This window comes from Theropithecus gelada, chromosome 3, assembly GCF_003255815.1.
Source record: "Theropithecus gelada isolate Dixy chromosome 3, Tgel_1.0, whole genome shotgun sequence".
Taxonomy (NCBI): domain Eukaryota; kingdom Metazoa; phylum Chordata; class Mammalia; order Primates; family Cercopithecidae; genus Theropithecus; species Theropithecus gelada.
Genome location: NC_037670.1, coordinates 88237597 through 88261564, shown reverse-complemented (window position 1 = coordinate 88261564; position 23968 = coordinate 88237597). Strand labels below are relative to the sequence as shown.

The window sequence follows — 23968 nt, the reverse complement described above, 5'->3', positions numbered from 1 at the left end:
AGAAAAAAGAAAAATACATGAACAAGATGCTAACAGGACACAATAAATAGAGAATCTCAGTAAAGAAGCAAACTCAAAAAGAACCAAGTAGAGATTTTAGATTTGAAAAGCACAGTATCCAATGAAAATTTCATTGGATAGGCTCAACAGATTTAAGATGGCAGAGAAAATATGAAGATCAATAAAAAGTATTTGTTCCAACAAGAGAAAGAAAAGAGATTTATAAGAATAGGGAACAAAGCCTTGGACACCTGTGGGACAATGTCAAACATTCCAATGTACATGTAATGGGAGTTTCAGACAGAAAGGAAAGAGAGAGAGAGAGAAAAAAATATTTGAAGTAATAGTGGTCCCAAACCATCTCAAAGTTTTACTAAATTTTGGTAGAAAGTAAAACCTAAAAAGAATTTCAGTAAGATGAAGTAAGCACACTATACCCTAACATGGTGGAGAGAGTGAGCTTTGGTCCTTTCAGCTTCTGATAAGGGCATTCCTGCCAAGATGGGGGCTCCACCCTCATGACCTTTTCTAACCCTAATCACCTCCCCAAAGACTCCACCTCCAAATACCATCCCACTGGGAATCAGGGTTTTAGCATATAAATTTGGGAGGGACACAAATGCGTAGGCCATAGCATTGATAAAGCTTCAATTACCACCAACTGAGCTGGGACCCTGGGGAGGTATATGGGGACAGCCCTAGGCAAGAAGGCCACAGAGTCACACTCCTCTTACCTGAAGCTGTAGCAGTTTTGCAAGAATAAATGTGCCTCATTTTTGTAACGGTCTTTGGGCAATTTTCAGCACCCTTAAAAGGCTGTCTTTGATGATGATGTCCAGTTTTATATTTGCTTTTTGCAGAGGGGAAGTGTCGATCTCTTCATGCCAGTATTATCAGAATTTGAGTAATGTTTTTAATAAAAGATTTTCAATGTTTTAATATTACTAAACTTTCGTAGTCACAACTTAATTATCAAGTGAAAGAAATCATTGTGATATGGGCAATATTGTTTCTAATGATGCAATTCATTAGGATGTTCACTGCAGCATTTCTTGAAGACATGGGAAAAATAGAAACAACTGCTATGTTTCTCAGAAGCTAAATAAACTACACTCATCCTATGAATCTGCAACAGCTAAAAGAATAACATGGTTTCATATGTACTAACCTGAAAAGTTCTCCAAAATACATTTTTCTGTGGGAAAATAAGCAAGTTTCATATATCACTAATATAGTAAGATATTACTTATATAAATATAGTAGCATATTATGTTTTAGATATATATAAGTATTTATAGAAATGAAGCATACATAACAATATTGCATATTTTCTAAAGGTACAAATATGTAAATATATAGGAATAGGTCTGTAGAGACATAAAAACAAAGTGTAACAGGCATTATCCCTAGGGAAAGAGCAGAGATGGAAAGCTGGCCGAGTTAAGAAGACTCTTGTCTCTATCCAGTAATACTGGAAATTTTTTACAAAATTAATTTATGTATACCTGTGTAATAAAAGAATAATTTAACAAATGGATTGCCCAAGATATCAGCTATGTATATGGAAAGTCGACATCATGAGGATTTCTAGAAGTTTCTATACAAATTCAAAGGGAATAAAGAAAACCATTTTACCAAATAAAATTAAGCACCCTTATATAAAAGATTTTATTAGGCAAAACATGCTTGACATCATTTCTGAAGTCATGGATTTGTCAACCCAAAGATAATCTCCTTATATAGAACATTTCATCTTTTAAAATCCCATACCTTATATATTAGTTTGTACTTTTTATCATGGATTTCTTTCCTAGTAAGCCATTTCAGTCTGTGTCACATTAAACAATATCTTTTTATAACTTTAACACGTGCATTTCAAGTTACAAGATTTCTTTAATGCATACAGTTAAGAATTACTATGAATGAAACTTATCAGCAATTACTCTTAATTCTTTAAATCATCTTATGAATCAAATATTTTCTGCTGGAAATATTTTACCCTAATTACAACCTTCATAGATTTTAAAAGGAAACAGACTCCAAGACACTGTGGCAATAAATGGAAATAATTTATCTTCCACAGTTCTTTTAAGGATAGAATGATTTTATAGGTGATAGAAGAGGCCTTGAGATACTATGTCAAAGTGAATTTAAGTACTATCTTCATATTTTGAGCTCTGGCTTTTCATATTCTAGCATTTGTTGTTGAGGTTAGTTTTTCGTTGACACTTTGAAAAATTAGTATAGTCACAAAGACATGGTTGATGAGTTGCAGAATATAGATAAAACAGAATAGCATTTATGTTTTTTGTAAAGTAGCCATTTAATTAGGTTTTTTGTTTTGTTTTGTTTTTTGAGATGGGGTCTTGCTCTGTTGCCCAGACTGGTCTTGAATTTGGGCTTAAGCAATCCTCCTGCCTCAGCCTCCCAAAGTTCTGGGATTATAGGAATGAGCCACTGCTCTTGGCCTGTTTACTTTTATTATACAGGTTGAGTATCCCTAATCTGAAATGCTTGGGACCAGAAGTGTTTCAGATTTGGGATTTTTCTGGATTTTGGAATATTTGCAAATACATAATAAGTTGTCTGGGGAGAAGACCCAAGTCTAAACAAAATTCATTTATGCTTCATGTACACCTTATGTACATAGCATGAAAGTACTTTTATATAGTATTTTTAATTTTGTGCATGAAACAAAGTTTTGACTATGACCTGTCACATGAGGTCAGGTGTGGAATTTTCCACTTGTGGTGTCATGTTGGTGTTCAAGAAATTTTGGAGTTTGGAGCATTTCAGATTTTTGGATTAGAGATGTTCAACCTGTATAACCTTATGAGTTGTATCAATGTCATTTATATTTTTCAAGTAAGGAGATAAATGTGTGGTTAGATTTTTTAAAAATACTACATTGGGGAAAATAAGATTAGAATTCAGAATTTAGTTTTTACTCTATTTTAATCACTCCTTTTGCCACACATGCCCTCAGCATTTATACTGGAGTGTTTTATGAGGCAATTCATTATTATTATTTTAACATATAATGAAATGAAGCCCTCTTAATGAAAATGTCATTGCTACAACCTGTTTAAAGGACAGTATGACAATATCTGACAGTTGAAAAATCATGTATCCTTTGATCTAGCAATTCTACTTTTAGCTCTTAGTATTTACTTGTGTGTGTGTGTGTGTGTGTATATATATATATTTCTCTCTGAACATATATATACACACATATATATATATCTCGTGTGTGTATATGTATTTGTTTTTGGATGCTGATTGCCACACTAATTACAACTGCAAAAATGGAAGCAGCCTATATGTCTTTCAGTAGAGGACAGACTAGATAAATTTTTATGCATGCATACAATGACGTACTAGGTGTCTCTAAAAGAATGAGCTTCAATATGGAAAAATCACTAAGATTTTATTAAATAAAACAATTGCATTCATGTAAATAAAGATTGATGTATTCAATTTTGTCTGAAAATCTTGTGTAAATTTGTCTAAAACGCTAGAAAGAGACTTCTTTAGGGGAGAAGATCGGTTTTGTTTTTTGATTTTTAAATATTTCAGTATAATTAGACTACGTCTTTTATCACATACATGTGTGTTTATATACACATACATACACGTTTATATACATATGTGTGAACCTATAATGGATTTTTTAAAATGTTATATGTAAAGGTTTTTTTACTCGCTTTTCATCAGAACTTTGGCATCTACTCCATTATCTCCTGGTATTCAGTACTATCAGTAATAAATGTCATGCAGGTTTGATTATTGTTCCTTTAACATTAACACCTTTTTTCCTGGAAATCCCCACTTTTTGTGTTTTAAATATTCTGCAGTTTCACTTAGTGTTTCTAGATTTGGGCCATTTTCATTCCATCTGCTCTGCACATGGTAGACCCCTTCATTCTAAGGTTTTCTATGTCATTTAAACTCAAATACATTTTCTTCTGTTACTTCTTCAACGATTTCCTCATACTTACTCTATTCTTGTCTTATGAAACTCTTAATAGGTAGTGTTGGATTTGCTTCTGGGTTCTAACTTCACTCTCATATTTTTCATCTTTGTTCTACATTTGGAAGATTAACTTGACTTGATTTTCTGGATTAGCAGTTTCAACTTTATTCCATCATTTAGTCTGCTTTTACATTTTAATTTTAATTTTTTTTTTTTTAAGAAACCCAGTAGCACAATCACAGCTCACTATAACCTTGAACTCTTCAGTTCAAGTGATTCTGCTGTCTCAGCCTCCCAAGTGTCTGGGACTACAGGCACGTGCCACCATGCCCAGCTAATTAACTTATTTATATTTTCTTTTTGTAGAGACAAGATTTTGCTCTATTGCCCAGGCTGGTCTCAAATTGCTGGCCTTAAGCTGTCCTCCCACCTCAGCCTCCTGAAGTGCTGGCATTACAGGTGTGAGGCAGCATGGCCAACCTTAGATTTAAATTTGACAATAATGTTTTTAAGTGCCAGGAACTTTCTTATTATTTGGTTGCTCCTTTGCTCCCTTTTAGTGACTTTTTCTTTTATGAATGCAGTAGCGTCTCACATGTCTCTCAGAGTGCTAACAAAAATAAAATGTTAAAATTCTCTTCTATTCTCAGCACCATCTGTTTTTCCCCCAGTTTAGTTTGTTTAGTTTTACCCACTATCACTGATGTTTTCTTCAAATGCCTGGTGATACAATTGCTAGATTTTGTTTATAAATGAAGTACTAGGATGATGATTCAGAATATGTATCTGATGAGGATTTCCTCTGTATTTGTGGAGGCTGCTCCTCCCCTCCTCCCACCAGCCTTCTACCTGGAATGGGAGGCCATGGTCAGGCACTGAGTAAGTGGTGGGTTTGTTCTTAGGCAGACTGCTGCTTCAGATTTATAGGCAGAGAGCAGGTGGGAGCCCTGAAAATAACTAAATTAAGAAGGAAGAATACTCTGGATATTGGACTTATTAGGGTAAGGCTATAATGGGAGGACAGAAGAGAAGAAAGTGGCACCACCCCTAGAGTTATTGGGAAATGTAGTAAGGGGAACTTTTGGTTGTTGTAACACCTATGGAAGACAACAGGCATTTGATGAATAAAGGAATTTTTTTCTCTCTAAATGCCTGTGGTTTCCTGTTTGAAACACCCTGCTTTAGTGCGTTCACTCCTAGGCAATCTCCCTTCCTCCATCCTGTCTCCTCTAGTATCCTTTACAAAGAACCAGATCTACCTCAGCCTCTACTCTTTTTTTTTTTCAGGCTCCCTCGTCTCCATTCAGAGCCCTCCCCAAAGAGAATAAACCCCCACTGTCTTTGGAAAGAAGTTTGTGGTATTTAGTCAGGCCAAAATGTGTGCTCTTCTATATGGGATTCCTTAATGGCCCAGAATGACTGCCCCTCCACTGTGTCTGCACTTTGTTGTTGTTGACTCCAAGCTTGGATTTTCTCTAGGAATGCTTTAGGAAATTCAGCTCTACATTTGTTTTAAGGCTTTAAATACTGTCATAAATTCAGTGTTTTTAAGATGAATTCGGTTTGCTTTTTTCCACTAGGATACTTCCAGTGGTTTCTCCCCATGTGTCTCATCTTAACACCCTGCCAAACCCATCAAATAAAGAGTTAACTGGTTTCCCGTATTTCCACAATACTAATAATGCAGTAGGAAGTAGTGTTCTAGGAGTTTTCCATGTATTATTTAGCAATAACAACCCTGTGAGTTAGATACCATTGTCATTCCCCCATTTAACAGGTGAAAGAAACCCGCTTTAGGAGGGTAAGTAATTTACCCAGGTTTTCAGGACTAGGTAAGTGGTAGAATGCAGGTCCTTTACCACTGTGCTGTATCACCTTTTTCTGTGATTACTTCATGATGATCTTATCACCAGTTTCATAACATGTGTTTATACATTTTGGTCTACTCTAATAAATTGAGTTTTTGGAGAACAAATAGTTTGTCCATATATTTTCTTCAACATCTAACAACACGTCTGCCTAGCGTCTACCTCTGAGTAAATACCTATGGAATTAGCTGTGCACAGAGTCCTACTTTTCTTCTTTGATTCAATATAATAATACTAAATTACAGGTTCAAGATAGTAGTTTGAGAGGGAAGGTTTGGACAGCACATTGTCGTTTTATAGAAAAGTATTTTTATTGATTTAACTAATGTTTTAAATGAACTCTGGTTATGGTCAAATCAGTATGTGAAAATAGTTGCATCAAAATTTAATCTTAAGAAAATGAAATTTCAGTCAGTTCTTTTTCTATGTCATCTCTTGGAAATGTACTTTACAAAAGAATGTTGCTGCTGTATTGCAAAAACATTAGAAATAGTGCAGATGACTTTTAAGTGCTTCCTTTAAAAATATGCTTAAATCTTTCCAAATAATGCATAGAATGAGATTTTGTTTTTCATTTCATGGATACTGTAAGTTATGCAACATGGATCTGGTAAAATAATTATTTTATCTGTAAAATATAAGAGCAGAAGTAATTTTTAACATCTTATGAATGCTTAATTTAGCTGTCATATTTTCAATGGAAATTCAGTTTGTTGAATTACTTGGGTGTGAACCTATCACCTAATGTGGTTACAAAAGGATTTTTAATATTAAAATAGGCACGGCCTAGTATATTAAGAATAGCTCATTTACTTACAGTTCTAAACCTGGGTAGAAATGCTTTTGTAAACCAGTTGTTACAGAAAACTTCTGGGACAGAATATAGGTGAATAAATACCACTTTTATTACAATTGCTTTACATAATGGACTGTATTGTAAAGAGCTAGAAATACATTTATAGGCAGGAAGACCGTAAAAGCTTGCCATTTTAGTAGACTAAAGATACCACTTCTATCTTTATGCCTTGTTATGCAATTCATGGGAAGTTGATAGCTTTAAGAGTACTACTCTGTAAACAATATCACCTTTTACTGCTTCCAAGTATTACACAATTTTATTTATAAATAGTAATATATACATTTAAAACTATTTTTGATTTTGGTAACAGAAAAATGTAACATTTTTGTGACTGTGGAACTATGCCACCAAGAAGTAATAATGTCCCAAATGTGGCCTAGTTGTTGAGGATGCAAAGATGATTTCTGCACTCACAAGACTTAGAGTTTAGAAAGGAAGTTGTACATTAAATACCAACAAATTTATATAGGTTTATCAGAATTATGGAGTATAGAGTACTATGAAAGTATGTATTAGGAGAAGTTATCCTAATTAGGGCAGTTAGGGACATTGATATTTTGCCCTTAAAGGATGAGTGTGAATTAGGTATGCAAAGGTGGTTGTGTATAGATGGTGGTAAGTGCAGGGAGGATTTTGCATCAGGGCTGGGATAATACTGGTATGTCTGACGCTGTGGAGGTGGTGCAAATTGAATCTAGCAGTATATTAAAATGTTTATAAGCCATAAAATCACATTTTAATTAATTTCTCATGGGTTATATGTAGATACCAGGCTGTTGGTGTAGTCTGGGTACGATATGATAATGGCAAGGACTCATTAGGGGGTGATGGAAAGAAACTGATAGATTCTAGATTCTAGAAATATTTACGAGGTAGAATTTACTGCTTCCTTTGCTGTGTTTGTTTCTACTCCTACCATTTGTAAGCTTTGAAATACTTTTGAATATTTTTGTCCAGTGTTTCTCTTTAGCTATTCCCTTTGTTCATGTGGTTTTTTGCCTTCATTAATACTTTACTGCTGTTTTAATATAAATTGGGAAGAGAAAATATAAACTCAGGTAGTCAATCTAACATATTTTACTGAACCCTAGCCCACTGATTTGAAATGTCACCTTTATTGTATATTGTTTCATTCGACTACTCTGAAGATTTGTCTGTTCCTAGGACAATACTGCACTATTTGAATATACAGTGTTTTTACAGTTAATAGCAGGTACCTCCGTTACATTTATGCTTTCCTTAAAATCATGTTGGCTAGTTTTACATACTTTCCCTTTCAGGTAAATTTTAGGATAAATTTACCCAAAATACTTTTGGGATTTCTATTAGAATTTATTCATTTTTTTTAAAGAATAATTTGGAGAGAATTGGCATTTTTACAGTATTGAATCTTATTACCTCAGAATGTGGTTCTCTCCATTTAATTAATTTATTTTAAATGTCTCAGCATAATTTTAATGACTTTCATACCTGTCTGAACATTTTAGCCTTATTTGGTTATTACTGTTATTTAGGAAAACTGTTGATTTCTTCTGTGTTGCTCTTATGTATAGTCAGCCAAACTCTCATAAATAACTTCATTAATTTTTTCACTGATTTCTTCAGACCTTTCTGCAATTCCTTGAGAATGCACTTATATCATCTGCATTTCTTAAAATGCTATGTCTTACTACATTACTTAAAACTTAAAGTTTGAAAAGTAGTCATCGTAGTGGGCATTCTTGTCTAGTCCCTGACTTCAGTAGTAAAGCTTCTGACATTTCTTGATTAAATGTGATGCTTCCTATAGAACCTGGTATAAAATGACTCTTATTTCCTTCTATTTTTACTAAGGTAAGATTTTTCCATCGGAATTGGGATTTGAATTCTATCTGATATATCTTAAGCATTGAGATGAGTTTGGGTTTTTTCGTTATTCTATGATATTATATTAAATCACATTATAATTTTTTAACTGAGTTTTGAAGTCTATGTAGAAATTGGAAAGCTTTCAGTCTTTTCTGTTTTGTTTTAAAAATGTGAATTATGTCTATCTTAAAGCTTTGATAGAATTTATTCTTAAATCTATCCAGATCTCATGCCTTTTTTTAAAGAGAGGACCCTTGGAAACCTTTCAGTTTCTTCTATTTGATCTATTTTTGTTTTTTACTTCTTTCTTTGATAATTGACTTTTTTTAAGAAAATCATCTACTTGACTAGATTTTTAAAATAAAGTTGTTCATTATATTCTTAAAAGAGATTTAAAAATCTCGGTACCTAATTTCCTCATCTCATTTCTGATGTTACTTGTGTCTTGCCTTTTTTTTATTGACACATAATTGTACATATTTATCAGGTACTTAGTGATGTTTCAGTACATACACTGTTTAGTGATCAGATCAGGATAATTAGCATATCCACTATCTCAAACATTTTTCATTTATTTGTGTTGGGAACATTCGAACATCCTCTCTTCAGCCATTTGAAAATGTATAATATTGTCAACTACAGTCACCTTATGGTGCTATAAAACACTAGAACTTACTCCTCATATCTAGCTGTAATTTTGCGTCCTTTATCACATCTTTCTACCCTTTCCCCCATTCTTCCCTGCCTCTAGTAACCTCTTTTCTACTTTCTACTTCTGTAAGATCATCTTTTTTAGCTTCCACATAAGAGTGAGAACATGTGATGTTTAACTTTCTGTTCCTGATTTATTTCACTTAATGTCCTCCAGTTCCATCCAGGTGGCTGCACATGACAGGATTTTATTCCTTTTTATGGCTGAATAGTATTCCATTATGTATATATACCACATTTGCTTTATCCATTTATCTGTTATTGGACACTTTGATTGATTCTGTATGTTGACTATTATGAATAGTGCTGCAGTAAACATGGGGGTGGTACAGATATCATTAATATACTGATTTCCTATGCTTTGAATAAATGCCCAGTAGTGGCATTGCTGGATCATGTGGTAGTTCTATTTGTAGATTTTAAGGGCTCTCCCTACTGTCTTCCATTGTGACTGTCCTAGTTTACATTTCCACCAATAGTATAAAAGAGTTCTCTTTTCTCCACATCCTTGGTTGAATTTATTCTTAGGGTTTTTTTTTTCAGTTATTATAAATATAATGGCTTTCTTGATTTTTAATATGTGGTGTTTGTGTAAAGAAATACTACTGATTTTTGTGTGTTGATTTTGTATTCTGAAAACTTACTGAATTTATCAGTTCTAAGAGTTTTTTTGGTAGAGTCTTTTAGGCTTTTCTATATTGTAAAATCATGTCATATGTAAACAGTAACAATTTGACTTCCCCCTTTCCAATTTGGATGCCCTTTATTTCTTTCTCTTTTCTGTCACTCTTGCTGGAATTTCCAGTACTGTGTTGAAGAAGACTGGTGAGAGTGCGTACTCTTGTCTTGTTCCAGTCCTTAGAGGGAAAGCTGAAAGCCTTTCAGCTTTCAGTGGGATATTATTAGCTGTGGATTTGCCATATATGGCCATTATTTTGTTAAGGTACGTTTCTTCTCTACCTAATTTGTTGAGTTTTTATCAGGAAGGAATGTTGAATTTTATGAAATGCTTTTTCTGCATATATTGAGATGATTATGTGGTTTTTATTTTTCATTGTGTTCATGTGTCACATTTACTGATTTGTGTATATTGAACCATTGTTGCATCCCTGTAATCCCACTTGATCATGTTGTTTGATCTTTTTGACGTGTTGTTGGATTTGGTTTGATGATAATGTTGAGGATTTTTGCATTTATGTTCAGTAGGGATACTGGTCTGTAGTTTTCTTTTTGTGTGATATCCTTGCCTGGTTTTGGTATCAGGGTTATTTTGGCCTTGTAGAGTGAGTTTAGAAGAATTCCCTCCCCTTCAATTTTTGGAATAGTTTGAGAAGATAATTTAGTGGTGAAGCCATCCAGTCCTGGACTTTCCTTTGTTGGGAGAGTTTTTTTGTTAGTGATTCAGTTGTATTATACCTTATTGGTCTGTTCGGGTTTTCTATTTCTTCTTGACTCAATCTTGATAGGTTTTATATGTCCAGGAATTTATTACCTATTTTTTCTAGATTTTCAAATGTATTGGCATATAGTTGTTCATAATAGTCTTCAATGATCCTTTGTATTTCTGTAATATCAGTTGTGACATGTTTTGTTTCTGATTTTATTTGGATTTGCTCTCTTTTTTCTTGTTGATTTTATTTTTTAAAAAAACCAACTTGTTTTGTGTACTTTGTATTATTTTAGTCTTTAATTTCTGCTCTGATCCTTATTTTCTTCCTTTTACTACCTTTGAGTTTGGTTTGTTCTTTGTTTTTCTAGTTTCTTCAGATGCATCATTAGGTTATTTGAAATCTTTCTCCTATTTTTTTTTTTTTTTTTTGAGATGAAGTCTCGCTCTGTCTCCCAGGCTGGAGCGCAGTGGCGCGATCTCTGCTCACTGCAAGCTCTGCTGCCTCCTGGGTTCACGCCATTCTCCTGCCTCGGCCTCCCGAGAAGCTGGGACTACAGGCGCCCGCCACCACACCCGGATAACTTTTTTGTATTTTTTAGTAGAGACGGGGTTTCACCGCATTTGCCAGAATGGTCTCCATCTCCTGACCTCGTGATCTGCCTGCCTCGGCCTCCCATAGTGCTGGGATTACAGAGATGAGCTACCGTGCCTGGCCAATCTTTCTCCTTTTTTGATGCAGGAATTTACTGCTATAAACTAGTCTCTTACTACTGCTTTTGCTGTATCTCACAGGTTTTGGTATATTGTGTTTCTATTTTTATTTGTTTCAAGGAATTTTTTAAATTTCCTTTTAAATTTCTTTATTCACTCATTGGTCATTCAGGATCATGTGGTTGAAATTCCATGTTTTCTTATAGTTTTATATGTTTCTCTTGTTATTGGTTTCTAGTTTTATTTCATTGTGGTCAGATAAGATACTTGATATTATTTTTGATTAAAAAAAAAATTTGTGACTTTTGTGCCCTAACTTATGGTCATAAATGTGGTTCGCAGTACTTCTCATTACTTATTTTTCTTTCCTTTGACATTGTACATTTGTCTTTATTTTTCCTAGAAAATGTTTCGTGTGCTGATGGAAAAAATGTGTATTCTGCTGCTGTTGGGTGAAATGTTCTGTAAATGTTAGGTCTATTTGGCCTATGGTGCAGTTTAAATCTGATATCTCGTTGATTTTCTGACTAGGTGATCTGTCCAATGCAGAGAGTGGGATGCTGAGGTTTCCAGCTATTATTGTATTAGGGTCTATCTCTCCTTTTAGATGTAATAATATCTGCTTTATATATCTGGTGCTCCAGGGTTGTGTGTATTTATAATTGTTTTAGCCTGTTGCTTAATTTACCCTTTTACTACAATGTCCTTATTTGTCTCTTTTCACAGCTTTTAAAGACTGTTTTATCTGAAATGAAATAAGTGTAGCTATTTGCATGGAATATCTTTTTTCATCTCTTTGCTTTTCCTCTGTGTGTCTTCACAGTTGAAGTGAGTTTCTTGTAGGCAACATGTAGTTGACTCTTGTTTTTTTTAATCCATTCAGCCAGTTTATATTTTTTAATTGAGGAATCCAATCCATTTACAGCCAAGGGTGGTGTTGATGCGTGAGGACTTACTCCTGTCATTTTGTTGTTTTCTTTTCTCTTTAAAAAATATCCCTTGTTTCTTACATTCTCTTATTGTTTATTTTTGTGGATGAGTGGTTCTCTGTAGTGATGTTTTGATTTCCTCGTCTATGACTTGATACTTTTCTTTTGCTGTTTTTAGAACTCTTTGTCTTTGACTTTTGACAGTTTGAGTATAATGTGCCCCAGAGAGGACTGTTTGGATTTTATCAATTCGAGGACTTTTGTGCATCCTAGATCTGGATGTCCATTATCTCCCAAGACTTGGAAAGTTTTTTACAACTAGCTCATTAAATATCTCCTATGACGTTTCCCTTCTTTTCTTCTGGAACTCTCATAATGTGAATATTTGTTCACTTAATGGTGTTCCTTAAATTATTCTTTTTTTCTTTTTGTCTGCCTTAGTTATTTCAACAGACCTGTCCTAAGTTCAGAAATTCTTTCTTCTGCCTGCTCTAGTCTTTTGTTGATGCTCTTCGTTGTATTTTCTTTTAATTTCATTCATTGAATTCTTCAGTTCTAAGATTTCTGTTTGTTTTTTAATATCTCTCTCTCTGTTGAATTTCTCATTCAAATAATGAATCATTTTTCCTAATTTTGTTGAATCGTGTATCTGTATTCTTTTGTTTCTCACTGAGTTTCCTTAAGATTATTATTTTGAATTTTTTCTGATATTTTGTATATTTCCTAATAATTGGGATCTGTTATTGGAGAATTACTGTATTCCTTTGGAAGTGTCACGTTTCTTTGTATTTTCATGTTCGATGTAGCTCTACATTGATTTATTTCTACACATATGGTAGAAAAGTTGCCTTTTCCAGTTTTATGGAGGTGGTGAAAAAACTTGGAGTATTGGTTGCTGGGGTGCATTCACTTTGTTTTTAGGTAGACGCACTAGTGCAGTCTCTGCAGATTCTTCAGCAGTAATCAATTTTAGTGATGTTTGTAAGTGTGTCAGTGGCCTAGGCTGCAAGAGTTTGTGGTGGCGATGGTGCAGCTCTGCCAGGGGTGGGCTCACTGGGCTGTTTCTCAGGTCAGGGGTGCATGAGTGAATGCTGTGATGAGGCAACCAACTTGGTGTCTGTCTTGCTGGGATTATGGCCACGGGGCTGTTACTCTGGCTGGTGGCATGGGCACATGCCTGCTTGGTTGGCTTGGAGATGCAGCACCTGGGTTGGAGCCACTGGGCTATTTCTCAAGTTCTGAGGGATGGTGTGCAGCCACTTGACCAGTCTGGGGGCATGTCTGCCAGAGAAGAACCCACTAGTCTGTTGTTTAGGTTCTGGATTGGGTGCACAACTGCTCAGCCAGTCTGTGGGCATGTTTGTTGAGTTCAGGCCTCCTGGAGTATCTTAGGGCCTAGGTGCCAATATGCAGCCAGTCCAAGGACATCTTCACCAGAGGCTAGCCTGCCAGGCTGTTTTTCAGGCTCAGGACATGGATGTGCAGCCATCCAGCCACCATGGGGACATGTCAGCTACTCAGTTGCTCAGGGACCTCTGCTGCTCAGGGGAGGGCATACAATGGTGTGGCTGGCTCCAGGGTGGGTTCTCCCTGGGTGTGTCCACCAGATTGTTTGGCCGGAAGTGCTGGCAGCAGGGATTGGTTTCCTTGCTCTGCAGGACCAGAGTCACAGCAGATCTTGGGCTCAGGCTCTATGCAGCTGGGGTTGTGGCATTCAGACACCTGTGTGGACGTAGTGGAATGAAAACAACTCCTAGGCTGGAAAAGTGGATGGTGTACTTCAGAAATGGTTCTGGTCTCAAGATGATGGGTGACATGCTGCAGCAGCTTGGCTCACAGGGAGTAAGTGGTGGGTGAGGAGTGCAGATCTTGTGCTCCCAGTCTGGGGGAATACAGCTGTGTAAATTCTCAGCAGCTCCCCAAACTGGGCTCAGGGCTTGCAAGGACTGTGGATTCTCCTTTAGTAAGGATTGCGTGTGTTTGCAGTGGGAGTGGAGGCTGCTGAGGTTCCTCTGATTACCTTCCTCCCCTACCCAAGCCCCCAACCCCGCAAGAAGTCCTTCCTGATTGAGGGCCATTCTGTGTTTGGGGGATGGGATGGCAGAGGCAGGATGCCTCTGCACTGGCCTTGTGGGCTTCCAATCATCACAGGTATCTCTCCACTTCCCTACTGTACTTCAGCACTCTCCCTTAAACACTACAGTCAAATCTTAGGTGTTTGTTTATTGCCTTGGTCCTTTCTTGAAGCGGAGGAATGTGCACCAGACACTTATAGTCAGCCATCTTACTGACATCACTGTTCGTGTCTTGTCTTTTCTTGGTTAAACTAGCTGAGTATTTGTCTATTTTAATTGGTCATTCGAAAAAGCCAGCTATTTATTGACTTACTGATTGAATGTATCTCTTTTGATTGAATGACTTTTGCTTTTCCTTTTATTAATTCATTTCCGGATTTGATTACCTTGTAAATTTTGGTCTTTCATGATCCATAACAGTTTACTCATACTTTGCCGCTCTTCGCCCTTTTTTCATGGGAGTATTCTTCAGCTTGATCTTTCTGCGTATCACAATTTAATCTTGTTTTTGTTTTTCCCTCTCTTTTTATTTCCTGGTAATTCTGTTTCTCTGGAGGTTCATGCTTTTGTTTGTTGAATTTGGTTAGTCTAATACATGCTGCTAGTTTTCATAAGTGATTGATGATTCATGGTTTTATTCATATTTGTAACTGAAGAGTCTAGATTAAATCTGTTAATTTTTCTCTAGCCCATGTGAGAATCCCATTTATGGCCAGGCACGGTGGCTAATGCCCATAATCCCAGCACTTTGGGAGGCCAAGGCGAGCGGATCAGGAGGTCAGGAGATGGAGACCATGCTGGCTAACACGGTGAAACCCCGTCTCTACTAAAAATAGAAAAAATAAGCCGGGTGTGGTGGCGGGCGCCTGTAGTCCCAGCTACTCGGGAGGCTGAGGCAGGAGAATGGCGTGAACCCAGGAGGCGGAACTTGCAATGAGCCAAGATCACACCACTGCGCTCCAGCCTGGGCGACAGAGCGAGACTCCCTCTCAACAACAAAAAAAGAATCCCATTTATGTGTTATTGAATCTAGGGTCTGATTAAAATATTTATCTCCTCTAGAGATTATTGAGAAGGAGTGGAACTTTGTAAGTGACTTACCTGTTGAGTTTAGACTCTCCTTTCTTCCTGCGATCTCTAAGTAAATGGGAAAAACTTCCCTGTTTTTCTGGCTCCTGTCTTAACTTTGTAAGCCTCCCATTCCAGAGAGCCTCTTATTTTATATACTAAGTATTTACATATGCTAGAGTTGTCTAGTGTTTATTGATAGCTGAATAATCATTATAGATTAATGTTTTAATATTTTATAGGACTAAATCATTTTGCTACTTAAAAAAAAATCATGAAGGTACATTATTTGAAGTTTGGGGAAGAAAGGACTTTGGTACCAAAGGACAGCTATTCATATTTTAAGCAGAGAAACAGCAGGAGAGATTTCTGTAAGAAGGTACCAGCTCAAATTCCACTGTTCATAATTTTGGTGAGGGACTCTGCAGAATCACGTTTACTAAATTGGAATTAAGCCCATCTCTCATTATTTGTTATAATTTTCTCACATGGTTTTTCTTTATTGTTTCATATGCTTTTAGGATAATGTAGTTAAAAAGAACTATGTATTGTATTTTGACTATCAATCTACCAAATATACAAACGAATTTGAGAATGATTGACAGCATTATAATATTGGAGATTTCCAGGACAAGGGATGTTGTCAAGTTTATCCATTTCTAGATTAAATTCCATATGATTAAGAATCAGTAACAACTTAGGAAGATCTTTAAAATAACCAAAGATCTATTTCACAATTTCTATCACTTTTCTACTGACTTAAACACCAATTAAAAAAAAAAAAAAAAAAAAGGCAAGCACCTCAAGAATCAATATAGAAGGTACATTTAAAAAACATCTTCAGTACAACTGGAGTTATGAACACTGACTAAACATTTGATAACATTAAGGAATTACTGTTAATTTGTTAGGTATTGCTAATTTGATACTATTGAGTATTTAGGTTATGTTGTTTAAAAAGAGTGCTGATCTTTGAGACATATACATTGAAATAGGATTTCTGGAATTTGCTTGAAAGTTATATAAGGTAGAAAGTATATAGGAGTATGAAACAAGGTTGACCATGAGTTGCTAATTGTTGGCACTGATCATTGTGTGGTTTATTATATTCTGTTTTCTTCATATATGTTTGAAGTTTTCCATAATAAAAGTTAAAAATAAAGACAAATGTACAATGTCAAAGAAAAATAAGTAATGAGAAGTACTGCTAACCACATTTATAGCCACAAGACAAAAGTACTTTTAAAATTTGATTCTATTGTTCCCTGCCCACTTAAAGGTAACCTGTTGACTTTCAGCAAAATTACAAAGTAGGTGTAGTTTATATTCTTTATTTCTTATGTCATCTTTCTTCATCTTAGTCCAATACTTGTTTTCCTTCTCCTTTGTCAAGTGCTCATTGTCCTCTTGTTCGCCTCTTTACCTTCAAAAATTATCAGTAATCCATGAAACACCCATAGATGAACCTGTCCAAGTTAACATACAAGAGAAGAATGCTTTGTGAGGGAGATCAGGGATGGAAGACAGGAAATAGGTCTGATAGAGTATTAGAAAAATATTTGAATATTTAGAAAAATACTGGTAAAAATGTGAGAAGCTTGTTGGAACATTTGGAAAAAACTTAAGAGTTCCATATGAAAAATAATATTGATTTTATTTTTAAAAATTGAGAATCTGAAGATAGAGAAGGTAAAAGCTGAAACCTCTAGTATTCTAACAGAAAATAGATAATGTCCAAAATGAGTCGATCACAAAGTAGCAATATTAGCATATTATCCAGAAAGAAGAGAAACTACGAACAGATCTGATTAGAAGAAACAATTAAGTTCCTAGTAAAATTACTTCTGGGAGTAGGATAAGTTGGGAGAAGGATGAGTAGCATGGAACAGAAAACTGTATTTATAAGCCATTTAGTAGTACAATCTGACTTTTAACAGTGTTTGTATTTTATTTTAATAAAAATAAAAGTTAATATTAAAAATGACTTCTGTATTTATTGTTGATTTATTCTAAGAAACATCAAAAAGAGGTAAAACTAATAAGATTATAATAGGAGGGGTCTAGCATCACTCTCTTACGTGTATATATGTTGTCCCAGCACCAGTTGTGAAAAGACTGTTTTTTCTTTATTGCATTGTCTTGGCACATTGTCAGAATCAATTGACCATAAATTTATGGATTTGTTTCTAGCCTCTTGTTTAGTTGTATGTCTGTCTATATGCTAGTTCCACACAGTCTTGATTACTGTAGCTTTTTAGTAAGTTTTGAAATTGAGAAGTGTGGGGTCTCCAACTTTGTTGTTCTTTTTGAAGACTCTTTTGGGTATTCTGGGTTTTTTCGAGTTTCCATATGAATGGAATGAACTTGTCAATTTCTACAAAAAAAAGAAAAGGCAGTTGAGATTTTGATAGGGAGTGTATTAAACCTGTAGGTTAATTTGGGAACTGTTGCCATTTTAATAATAAGTCCTCTGATCCGTGAACATGGGATGTCATTCCCTTTATTTAGGTCTTCTTTCAATGATGTTTTATAGTTTCATTGTACAAATTTTGTACTACTTCTGTTACATCTATTTCTCAGTATTTTACTGGTTTTGATGCTACTATAAAAGGAATGTTTTTTTAATTTCATTTTTGGATGGTTTGTCACTAGTGTATAGAAATATACTATGTGTAACAACATATTGATTGTTTTGTATTAATCTTGTATATTGAAACCTTGGTGAATGCACTTACTAGTGATAATAAATTTTTGTATATTAGGATTTTCCATATACAAAATAATATGATCTGCAAATATAAATTGTTTTACTTATTGCTTTCCAGTCTGGATGCCTTTTATTTTCTTTTTCTTTTCTTTTTTTGCTTAACATCCCTGTCTAGAACCTCCAATACAAAGTTGAATAAAAATGCCAAAAGTGTACAGCCTTATTTTATTCCTTATTAGGAGTAAAAGCACCATTAAGTATGATGCTAGCTGTGGGTTTTTCATAGAGAAGACTTTTATCAGAGTGAAGAATTTCCCTTCTATTTTTAGTTTGGTGAATGTTTTCATTATGAAAGGGTTTTGGGTTTTATCTAATGATTTTCTTTGTCTGAAATGTCATTTGGTTTTGTTCTTTGTTCTATTAATAGAGTATATTGATTGAGTTTTTATATGTTGAACCACTCTTGCATTTCTGGGATAAAGTGAACTTGGCCATTATGTACAATTGTTTGTATATGTCGCTGGATTCAGTTTGCCAGTATTTTGTTTAAGATTTTTGCATTTGTATTTCTAGGAGAGATTGGCGGTAATTTTTGTGTGTGTAATGTTGTTGGGTTTAGTATCAGGGTGATTGGTCTCATAGAATGAGTTGGAAAGTGTTTCTTTTTCTTCTCTTTTTTTTTTTTTTGAAGGAGTTTGTGAAGTATTGGTTTTAATTCTTTTTTAATTAATTGATAGAATTCAACGAAAGCTGGTTCTGAGCTTGCAGGAAGTTTCTGATTCCTAAATTAGACTTTCTCCTTCTTATAAGTCTATTTGAATTTTCTATTTTTTTTCTCGAGTAATGTTTTTAAATTTGAAAAATATAAAGCAAGTGCAAAGTTGTAAGTGTGTATAAGGTAGTCTGATAAAGTCTAAATTGCATATAAAAATCTATCCTGCTTTTAATTCCTGGGAAGTCAATTTGAAACTCATACTGTTTAACAATTTCATTTTTTTAAATATTATTTTTCAAAAGAGTATTCTTAATGTCTATTTGCATTATTAAAATAATTTTACTTCACAACAGCTTGAAATTTACATTTTTTGTGTTTTTTTATGTTGCTTTTATCTCAGCAGCAATGCAGCAAGTCTTGGAAAACCTTACAGAGCTGCCCTCATCTACTGGAGCAGAAGAAATAGACCTAATTTTCCTCAAGGGAATTATGGAGAATCCTATTGTAAAATCACTTGCCAAGGTAAATAGATTTATTCATAAGATTATTGAATTATTTTGGAAATAGTTTTTACAGAGATATTTTCAGATATTACTGTTTTAGAATTTGGTTGATATACATTAGGTTTAGTTAGCAAATAAAAACACTTAGCACATAATGAATTCTTAATATATGCAAAAATTAGGCCATTTTTCTCTTTTCTGTTCTGACTTTAAATACAGGATGAAATGACTCTTAGTTTTGGTATAATGCCTTTAAGGTTTAGAGAAATCATACCTGCACAGTTGTGTTTTAACAGGACCTGTGAAAAAGATCCTGATTCTATTTCCATTTTCAACAATGGCAAGGTACTGATTTTCTTTTTTTACATTACACCGTGTACCTACTTTTCATTTAAGTTATTGACTTCCTTTATCTAGTGCTTTTTTGAAATTTTGTTGTTTGTTGCATAAGCCTGATATTTTAAGCCTGTTTCCCTAGTCAACTATGGAGTAATCTCTTTAACTCATTGATAAATATACTTTACAACCATTTTTATTAAATAATTATTATATACTAAAGCTTAATGTATTACCTATTTTACAAACCTGCTATACACTTCTTTAGAGTTCCCCCAAATGACTCTTGCTTTCAAGAATCTATGCCACATGCCTTCTTTGACCTTTTCTTTGTAGAGCCATCTTGTTCCTTTTAGTTTTTGCACTATGAGAATGTTGATTTCACTCTCTTCTGTGATTTTTTCTTAGCCACAGTCTATTACTTGTTATCTTCCAAGACCTCTGAAAAATACCTTTTACCAGGTTTTCTACTAGTGAGAGTGAGTTAAAGATGCAGATTCTTTTTTTTTTTTTTTTTTTTTTTGAGAGGAAGTCTCACTTTGTCACCCAGGCTGGAGTGCACTGGCACAGTCTCGGCTCACTGCAACCTCTGCCTTCTGAATTCAAGTGATTCTTCTGCCTCAGCCTCCCAAGTAGCTGGGACTACAGGCGTGTGCCACCACTCCTGGCTAATTTTTGTATTTTTAGTAGAGGAGGGGTTTCACCCTGTTGGCCAGGCTGGTCTCGAACTCCTGACCTCAAATGAGCCACCAGGCCCGGGCAGTGATACAGATTCTTCATTTTATTTACATATTTACTCATGCTAAAATCACATGGTATAAAGGTCCTTAAGCAGAAACTAATCCACTTGCAGATCATCCAACTGGAATTTTTATTTTAGTCATTTTTTACTATAGCCTTTCCAATGTTCATTAGATATTTTTATATTTTAAAAATAATATACAGGGTATTATTTCAGATTCAGACTTGTCATAAACATTAATTCCTGCTGTGTTAAAGTAATAGCTCCAGGGTCTGTTGAAATTAGTAGGAACTGTTTAAGTTTATGTTAAGTAGTTTACCTGGGTTCTTATTGTACTTTTAAAATAGTTTTTTACTCTTTTCTTGATGTTATTCTGTTGATTGTCAGTTTATTGTCCATGTATATCTGTTACACTGTTATGTCCATGTTTGTTTAATTTATGGCTTTTGATCTATAGATTTAAAAACTATATAATAAGGCACTTATAACATGCTTACAGTTTACAAAGGTCTTTAAAATACACTGTTTTGTCTTAACAACTTTATGAATTTAAAATATACTGTTTTATCTTTCAATAGCTTTTGAATCGAAAAGTAAGACTCAGAGTAAATAAGTGTTATATCTAAGGTCTCTCTGCTAGCAAATGACAGATGAGGTTTAGGCCACGTGTTCTATCGTCAAATTCTGTGTTCTAACTACTACAACACAGGGTGATGGGATATGTGTATGTATGTGTATACTTATTCTTAAAAACTGGTGTGAGTAAAAATTTGCTGGTTTTGTGCCATTGATGTTGGCATTTCAGAGGATCATCTTGTTCATTATTCTTAACAGTTGCAATGGTTGGATGACTTTTGAGCAGGTAAGGTGCTACTGTACTCTTTTGAGGATAAAAATGAAATAAAGCAAAGAATTACCCAATAATATGCAACATCCAAGCAGACTCTTAATAAGGAAAAACAATGGTAGTTCAATATTCCTATAATGTAGGTTAAAAAGAATCCCAGAAATAGGGGAGGAATTCCGCTTCCAAGAAAGAAATAGTAAGTCACAGCAGGTTAGCACTCTCAGTATAACAAGTAGAGGGATAAAAGAGGTACACATTGCTAGATATACAGAGAGGCAGGAATATCTGGCCACTAAGCATGAGAAAAACAACAGAGGCAGTCCCATAAATGGTTTTTTTATTAGCGTTTATACACAAGGATTTGAAAATAACTTATTAATGTATTTTTAATAGAAGGGAGGAAAGACATGTAAAATAGTATTAGAAAATCAATAAAAAATAATCAAATGAACAATTTAGGATCAAGAATGCAGTATCTGAAATTAGTTCACTGATAGAAGACTAGACACAACAGAAGAGGGAATAAGTGAATTTAAAGATAGGTTATTAGAAAATATTCAAACAAAAGCTAATAGAAAAGAAAGAATGAAAAAAAGGTAACAGAATATGTGAAACATACTGAAAATGTTTAATATATATGTAGTTTGTAATTCCAGAAAGAAAGGAGAGAGGGAAGAAGAAATACAGGCAAACCCTATACTTTTGCATTTTACTTTATTCCCCTGTGCAGATACTGCCTTTTTAATAAATAATCAGCTAATGGGCAAAATAACCAGCTAGCATTATAATGATGGGATCAAATTCACACATAACAATATTAACCTTAGATGTAAATGGCTAAATGTCCCAATTAAAAGACATAGACCAGCAAATTGGATAAAGAATCAAGACCCACCAGTCTGCTGTATTCAGGAGACACATCTCATGTGCAATGACACACATAGGCTCAAATAAAGGGATGGAGGAAGATTTACCATATAAATATAAAGCCAAAAAAAGCAGGTATTGCAATCCTAATCTCTGATAAAACAGACGTTAAATCAACAACCATCAAAAAAGACAAGGGCATTACATAATGGTAAAGGGATCAATGCAACAAGAAGAGCTAACTATCGTAAATATATATGCAGCCAATACAGGAGTACCCAGATTCATAAAGCAAGTTCTTAGAGACCTACAGAAACTTAGACTCCCACACAATAATAATGGGAGACTTTAACACGCCACCGTCAATATTAGACAGATCAACAAGACAGAAAATAAATAAGGATATTTAGGACTTGAACTCAGCTTTGGACCAAGTGGACCTAATAGACATCTACAGAACTCTCCACCCCAAATCAACAGAATATACGTTCTTCTCGGCATTGCATAGCACTTCTTCTAAAATCAACCACATAATTGGAAGTAAAACACTCCTCAGCAAATGCAAAAGAACGGAAATCATAACAAAGAGTCTCTCAGACCACGGTGCAATCAAATTAGAACTCAGGATTGAGAAACTCAAAACCATACAACTACATGGAAATTGAACAACCTACTCCTAAATGACTACTGAGTAAATAAGAAAATTAAGGCAGAAATAAATAAGTTCTTTGAAGCCAATGGAAACAAAGACACAATGTACCAGAATCTCTGGGACACAGCTAAAGCAGTGTTTGGAGGGAAATTTATAGCACCAAATACCCACAGGAGAAAACAGGAAAGATCTAAAATCAACACCCTCCAATTTTGCAAGAAGTTTCACTTGGATAAAATGCTCTCAAACAACATTGCATGCTATGGAGAAATCTTTCATGAAAGGAGAGTCCATCAATGTGGCAAACCTTATTATTGTCTTATTTTAAGAAATTGCCACAGCCACCCAAGCCTTCAGCAACCACCACCTTGATCGGTCAGCAGCCATCAGCATCAAGGCACGACCTTATGCTAGCAAAAAGATTTCAACTCTCTGAAGGCTCTGATCATTAGCATTTTAACCTTTCAAGTATTTTTAAATTAAGATATGTACATCGTCTTTTAGACACCTTGCAGTTGCTTACTTAATAGACCGCCTTGTCATGTAAACATAACTTTTATATGCACAGGGAAACAAAAAAAGTTGTGTGACTTACTTTGTTGCAGTATTTGCTTTACTGTGGTTATCTGGAGCAGAACCTGCAGTATGTCTGAGCTATGCCTATACTACTAGTAGAATGTTGAAACCTTTGACCATAATAGTAGATTAACCTGTCTCTTTTTGCAGTTCTGTCAGATTTTACCTCCCATATTTTAATGCTCTTTTGTTAAACACACATTCACTAAGATTGTTATATCATCTCAGAAAATTAACTCTTATCATTATGTAATGCTTCTCTTTGTTCCCAATAATTTTTCTTGCTCTGAAGTCTGCCCTGTCTGAAATTAATATAGCTACTCCAGTTTTCTTTTAGTTAATGTTAGCATGATATGTCTTTCTCCATACCTTTAATTTTAATCTCTCTGTATCTTTGTATTTAAAGTAAGTTTCTGGTAGAAAACATATAATTCCATCTTTTTTTATTCACTCTGACAGTCTAGTTTTTTTGTGGGTTTTTTTGTTGTTTTTTTTTTAGATGGAGTCTCACTCTGTTGCCAGGCTTGAGTGCAGTGGCGCCATCTTGGCTCACTGCAACCTCACACTCCCTGGTTCAAGCAATTCTCCTGC

At 34.7% G+C, this 23968-nt stretch overlaps 1 protein-coding gene across 3 annotated transcripts in view; it reads left to right on the top strand.

Annotated features, from left to right (window-relative positions):
* The window catches only part of MPP6 (membrane palmitoylated protein 6), a 106139-nt gene that overhangs the window by 28999 nt on the left and 53172 nt on the right, over positions 1-23968 (top strand). The window contains exons 2-3 of one of the 3 annotated variants that reach the window (XM_025381191.1): positions 15675-15844; positions 19258-19376. In XM_025381191.1, coding sequence (XP_025236976.1) covers positions 19260-19376 — 117 coding nt within the window. In that variant the 5' untranslated portion in view covers positions 15675-15844; positions 19258-19259. Of the gene's footprint in view, positions 1-15674; positions 15845-19257; positions 19377-19576; positions 19703-23968 lie in introns of those variants that run through there. The other 2 variants (XM_025381187.1, XM_025381188.1) reach the window with 2 other exon arrangements.